We start from the raw sequence: 6558 nt of genomic DNA, 5'->3' as shown, positions 1-6558 counted from the left end.
CTTGCCCCTCACCCCAAACCGGTCCGTCCAGCCGTCCACCCGCCCCACCTCAGATACCCCAAGAAAGCCAGAGTCCAAACACGCGTGTAGCTAGGCGGGCAGATTTACTTGCAGCAGAGAAAGGACAAGGAGATGAACGAGCGGCAGCCCCAGTGGTACCAGGAGCAGCAGGGAGGGTGTGCCCAAGGCTCAGGCCTCCCCACCCACCTCGGGGTGCTTCTGCCGCAGGTGTTTGTCCAGGGTGGCCCGCAGGCCGAAGGGCACACAGCAATGGGGACACTCGAAGCGGGGGCTGCCGGGCCCCAGGCCATGCATGCGGCGGTGGCGATTGAGCTTGCTGCTCTGGGCACAGGCATAGGAGCAGAGCTCGCAGGAGTAGGGCCGCTCGCCCGTGTGGGAGCGCCGGTGCACCGTCAGGTTGCTGCTGTTGGTAAAGTGCTTCCCGCAGAACTCACAGCTGCCCCCAGGCCCGCGGCTCTTGCCCACTGGCTTTGGCATCTTCTTTGGGGACAGCTCACTCTTAGCAGGTTCAGTTCTCTCTACCTTGGTGTTAGGTCCCCAGCTGGCCCCACCAGGGCCTACTTGAGCCCCACCGCCAGGAGCCCCCGGTTCCTGGACGCCTGCAGTGGCAGCGGCCCCGGCACCCTCCCCACCTCTACCACATGGGAGGGTGCTGGCTGGGGCTGCAGCGTGAGCAGCTGGCTCAGGAGGGGCAGTGGCAGAGGCCTGTTCCTGACTGGCTTCAGCCCTGCAGGGGCTCTGGGGCTGGGGCTGCCGGTGGGTCTTCTTGTGGCGGTTGAGCTTGCTGCTCTGGGTACAGGTATAGGGACACTGGTCACAGGCATAGGGCCGCTCGCCGGTGTGTGAGCGCATGTGCACCTTGAGGTTACTGAAGGAGCTGAGGGTCTTTGCGCACACAGGGCAGGTGGGGCTCCGCCTGGGGACGATGCTCATTCGGGGGCCCTGGGCCTCCGCTTCGGGCCCCACCACGGCCGACACAGCAGCAGCTACCTCGGCCAGGCCCAGTAGTGGGGCCTCTGGGGCCTCAGCTTCCGTCTGGTAGATGGACAGTCCGTGGTCCCACTGGGCATGGCGCAGCAGTTTCCAGGCCCCCGTGAACTGCCTCCCGCAGCGGAAGCAGCTCAGGGCCTTGGGGTCCTTGCGCTCTGCAAAGAGAAGGGCTGGCTGTTAGGGAGATGCGTGAAAGCAGAAGTCCCACTCGCACCTGCCAGTTGGCTGCCTGCTGCAAGAATGGCCCTGTTCCAGGGGCTGAGAATGCATTCCCTGTCTTCAGAAGCTGAGGTTCAGAAGTGAGTGGACAGACTAGTGAGAAAAACCTGTGGAGTGGATGGGGGCTATCTGGGGATCCTTTCTGTGTTGGAAAATCTTCAAGAAAGTGAAAGCAGAGTGGGGGACAGAGGAGTGCTATTTTCTAGCAGAGATGGGGAGTGGAGGGGGTCAGGACGGCCTTACTGGAGACTGGACCAATCTCCCCATGCTGGGCACCAGCCATCACCCCGCCACTCATTCCACTTTCCACCTAAGCGAGAATTAAAACCTCTCATTTTCTTCCAGATGGTAAAACAGGCCAAGACGTTTCCCCCAGGTCACAAGCTTGGAAAGGTGGAGTTGGGGGTTCAGCCCACAGACCCAGGGAGGGCAAGACAGGTTTTCAGGAAAGATTGCTGGATTGATTACTGAGCGGGTTTCTGTGCAAGGCTCCCAAGTTCATGGGTCCCATGCAGGGTCTCCTGTTCCCTACTTTGTAGAAGAGGGGGCCAAGGCCCAACAAGTGGGGAGAAGCCCTAGCAGCCACCTAGAGGTCGGGGTGGGTCAGTAAGGTAGGTCCCCCTGCACAGACCTCAAATTAAAAACCCCCCACAAACTGGATGTTTTCTCTAGACCTTCCAGGTACTCCCAGTAAAGCATTTGCCTTTACTTTTCAAATTCTAGCCAGTCTTGGAAGGGGGTGGCTTTCCTGATCCAACACCAGGGGCAGGAGCACAGATGGGGGCTGGTGGGTGTCAGCCTGGCCTGACCTCTCCCGTTCCCTAGCTGTGTGACCTTGGGTGAGAAACACTCCTCTCTGGTCCTCAGGTTTCTCATGTGTTAGAATATGGGGCCCCCAAAGATCCTGTCCTTTCTAGGGTTGTTGTGACCATGAACGGAGAACTGAATATTTTGGTCCCTGTGCGCCCTCAATAAACAGGAGCTGAGCTCACGTGGTTGAGGTGCCCACAGGGCTCCAAGTCCAAGCACCTGGGAGTGTTCCAGTGATTCCATCAAGGCCCCTCCCTAGGCCACCAGACCACCTGCTGGCTTCAAGTCTACAGCTGATTCTCAGCCCCTCCCCCGGCCCCACTACAGGACCCTCCCCCCAACCACCCCCAGCCCAGGCCTTAATAGAATTCCATTTCCCAAAAATCCTGGGCATGGGCCAGGGGATGGAAATTTATAGGTTTGGAGGAGCCTCAGCCTGTGATGACCAAAAGCTCACCACGAGTCTAGCACCAAGTTAAGGGCTCATTCCCTCCCAAGGGAAGGAACCCAGGTGTCCAGACACCCAGGACCTGACCCAAACCAGGGGCTTCCCAGCGTGCAGGGCTGGGAGATTCCATCAGAGAGGAAAGCCAGAAGCCCCTTCCGGGGCTCTGAGCGAATGCACTAGCTCCTCAATCAGAAGCAATCAAGAGGTGGGAGGGGGCAGCCATGCCTCTTCCAGTTGTCCTCAGCTTCCCCTCCCCCAGGCTGCTGCCCTCCCCAGAGGTCCCCCTACTGCCACACTGGTCCAGCCACCTGGCCAGTTATTTCTGGCCATGGGGAAGGAGAAGTGAAACCAGATTGGGGGTGTGTGTGTGGCAAATCCCCAGACCAGGCTTCAGGGGCTGGCCACACCCTGTGGGCGGCCCTCCTCCATGCCCAGCCCCCACCCCCACCCACCCCGCTCACCACTAGTCCCAGCCCTAGGACAGGGCAGGCCCTGGCCACGCCTAGGCTGCACCCGAAGGGGAGCGAGAAAGGGGAAGTAGTGCTCACTGCCCCGCCTGTCCAGCTCAGCCCCTTCTCCCACAGGAAGCCGGGCCTTTGAGCTTGAGAGGGGGACTGCATCCCGGCTTGACTCACCTGAGCCCTGGCAGGGGCTGGGGCCTCTAAAAAGCTGACAGTCCAACTTCTTGTGGTCCATGAAAGCAGTGATGGCCTCCAACGGAAAGGTCTGCAGGCAACGGCCGCAGGTCAACAGATCTGGGTGTTTGTCCGTCCAGGGCTGGCGGTCTGCTGGGAGGAAGCGGGTGGTAAGCGTGGGGTGGGGCCAGGATGGGGGCTGGGGGTGCCGACGGTGAGGGAAAACCCAAAGGTCAGAATGGGGGCTGGAGGCCGGGACCTGGCAGGAGAAATAAGGCCGGGCCGGGGGTAGGGGGTCGGGGGTCGGAGCCTGGAGGAGGGCGCCCCCCGCCCCAAGTGAAGCGGGAGGGAGGCGGGGCAGGGGCAGGGGGCGCTCACCGCGAGGGTTGCCGATCAGCGGCGTCCACAGCGCCCACTGGTTCCGCGCGCCGAGGGCGTGGAGAGGGCTCCCGGCGGGCACGGGCTCGGGCCCGGGGGAGTGGCGGGCTTCGCCGTCGAACCGCCCCGGCGCGGGCGCGGGCACTTCCTTCGGGGAGAAGAGCCCCAGCCCCGGGGCCTGCAGGGGCCGCGCGTCTGGCTCGGGCTTCACTTCGATGACGAGGTCCGGCATCTCCATCTCGTCGTCGGTGCTGGAGGCGGGCGCGGGGTCGACTCGGCGGGGCGTGCAGCCGGCCTTGCGGCGGGACATGGGTCGCGGGCCGGGCGGGCTGGCGGGCGGAGGACGCGAGGGCCGTGCGCTCTCAGTCCGTGGCGCTCAGGTGAGTGACTGCGGCGACCCGCGGCGAACTCTTACACGTGCTGGCCCGGCCCGTGGCTCCGCCCCCGGGGGGCGGGGCCTGACGGGAGAGGCTGGGGCGGCCCCGCAGGGGCCCCGGGCGGCAGCCCCGCTTGATCAAAGCCGAGCCCACTGCATTTTCTTAGGGACCAAATCTTAATGACGCCCAGGTCTCACGACCACGCACACAAACTGCTACTTCTGATTCCGTTTTAGGGGCGGGTGCAACTAAGGCGCACGGTGCCCACGCACACTCCCGGCGAGAGAGACATAACAGTAAGGGCCACGTTTCTCCCTGGGCGCCTATGAGTAATCGGGACTGTTCCATTAAATGCATTACAACAAAAATCCAGTGGACAAACATTTTTTGAGCATTCACTGTGCACTGGGTTCTGCTCTAAGCACTGAGGATAGAGCCGTGAACAAGACAGAAAATAAGGGGCACCTGAGTGGCTCAATGGTTGAGCATCTGCCTTCAGCTCAGGTCATGATCTTGGGGTTTTGGGATCCAGCCCTGCATCAGGACCCTGCAGGGAGCTGCTTCTCCCTCTGCCTATGTCTCTGCCTCTCTCTGTGTGTCTCTCATGAATAAATAAAATCTTTAAAGAAAAGAATCCCTGGCCTAACACAGTTTATTTCTGAGGGAGACAGGCTCAAAGAAGTAACTGCAAAACTTGGAGTGCCTTCCAAGTTGCAATGGGGCTAAATAAATCGAGGAGGGATTATAAAGGGTTACTGGGGTCAAGGGGGGAGGCTCACTTTTCTCCAGGGTAGAACATGGTGGAATTGAGACTTGAGGGAGGTGAGGGGACCAGCTAGCCTTGTGTGTTCAAGAATAACAAGGAAGGGGGGAGGGCATGGGTGATTGAGTTTTGTGAGAAAATGAGATCAGACCCAAGAGGGTCTTTTGCCCACTTAAAAATCTTTAGTTTTCTGAGACCAGAGCCTTGAGGGATAGTTTAAGGCCAGGAGGGTTGAGATCCTATAGATCCATCTGCTCTGCTCCAAAACCTGGAATCACCATTAAAAGCAAACAGGCAACTGTGTCACCTCCCTCCACGGGGGCCTCCTTGAACTTCCCTCCGCAAAGCAGCTCAGTTCTGATCACTGTTTGAAGTGGCATCGACACCCTGCCCCACCCTCCAACCCTTACAAGTTTTTTTTTTTTTTTCTTCCTGGCACTGGCCACATCATAACATAGATCTATTTGTTGACTGTCCTCTCTCCCCTCCCCACCCCCACCGGACACAAGCCCCCTGAGGTCAGGGCCAGGGTCTGTCCTCCCCAGAGTCCCCAGCCCAGCTCCCAGTGAACTTCACATGCTAATCTCCCTGGAGTACTGCTCCAGGCCAGAGGGTTCCTCATATTGTTATTCAGAGCTGAGCTCAATTATCCTCTCGAGAGCACTGACCACTGTATCTAATGTAGCCCCACCCTGCTGAAGGCCTTGCACCATGACCTCCATCTGTCCTCAATTCTTTCCTGGCTCTCAGCTTCCCCATCTGTCATCAAAGGGGGCTTCTTCACGGCCACCTCCTTTGACCACCCAATTTTTTCTTTTAAGTTTATTTATTCGTGAGAGACACACAGAGAGAGGCAGAGATATAGGCAGAGGAGAGCCTGATGCGGGACTCATCCCAGGATCCTGGGATCATGACCTGAGCAGAAGGCAGACGCTCAACCACTGAGCCACCCAGGTGCCCTGAGCGCCCAATTAAAGGAGTTCCGCCAACTGTGCCACTTGTTACCCTTATTTTATTCCTTTTATTTTATCACTCATCGCAAGCCTTGAAGGATCTGGCTGAGGTATTTGCTCATGTATACCCTCTATGTGCCCCTCCCGGCCCTCCTTAATGATGTAGGTCCTAAGAGGGCAGGAGGTAGGTTGGCCTCATTCACAGAGCTTCTCCTTGTTCATAGTTCAGTTAACAAATGTGTAGGGCACCTGGGTGGCTCAGTGGTTGAGCATCTGCCTTCGGCTCAAGTCGTGATCTCGGGTCCTCGGATCCAGTCCTCCATCAGGCTTCCTCCAGGGAGCCTGCTTTTCCCTCTGCCTCTCCCATGAATAAATAAAAAAAATATTTAAAAAAACAACAACCAAAAACAAATGTGTATTGAGCCTTCTGCTATGCACAGGCTCTCAATAGAGGCCGCAGAGGGCCTGTGTGCCAGGAACGAGGCCTGGGGGGGGTCTGGTGGGAAGTGGAGGGTCCACCAAGCCTCTATCGTACTGAAAAAGTGTGGAAGGAAGGAATTCTAATCTGAGCCCCAAGACCCACGTTCCAAAGCACTCGAGGTCAGACACTGCATCCTTCAAGGTCTGTTTCCCCCTTTGTGAGGACTGCGAGGCAGAGCGGCCACCGCGGTCCAGCCCCCAGCCCCGGCCCTCTGCGAGCCTTTCTTCCCTCCGTGTGCTGCGCGGCGGGCGCGGGTTTCCAAGGCGGGGAGCGGGGGTCCCGGGCGCAGGTGAAGGGCAAGGCATGCACGTGGAGGGGGAGGGGGCGCAAACCCCCGAAGCTCGTCCTTAGCTCAGCGCGCGGGGGACGTCCTCCGGGTTCTGAACCTGTTTCTTCTTCCGTAAGGCGGGCATCCCGGCCGGCCCCACCTCGCAGGCCGGCGGTGCGGATGCAGGCGACGGGCCAGGTGGCAGGCGGGTGGGC

General features: G+C 59.4%; 1 protein-coding gene across 1 annotated transcript; it reads right to left on the bottom strand.

Annotated features, from left to right (window-relative positions):
- Window positions 1-85: 85 nt before the first annotated feature.
- On the bottom strand, window positions 86-6548 carry ZNF296 (zinc finger protein 296). The gene is made up of 3 exons (XM_025424689.3): window positions 3502-6548; window positions 3124-3273; window positions 86-1166 (listed from the first exon to the last, which is right to left on the bottom strand). The coding sequence occupies exons 1-3, from the start codon at window positions 3809-3811 to the stop codon at window positions 190-192; spliced, it is 1437 nt and encodes a 478-aa protein (XP_025280474.1). The 5' UTR covers window positions 3812-6548; the 3' UTR covers window positions 86-189.
- Window positions 6549-6558: the final 10 nt, after the last annotated feature.

Source organism: Canis lupus, chromosome 1 (genome assembly GCF_003254725.2).
Source record: "Canis lupus dingo isolate Sandy chromosome 1, ASM325472v2, whole genome shotgun sequence".
In the NCBI taxonomy this organism is placed as follows: Eukaryota; Metazoa; Chordata; class Mammalia; order Carnivora; family Canidae; genus Canis; species Canis lupus.
The sequence above is the reverse complement of the archived record's forward strand: the minus strand, read 5'-3'. Positions and strand labels throughout refer to the sequence as shown.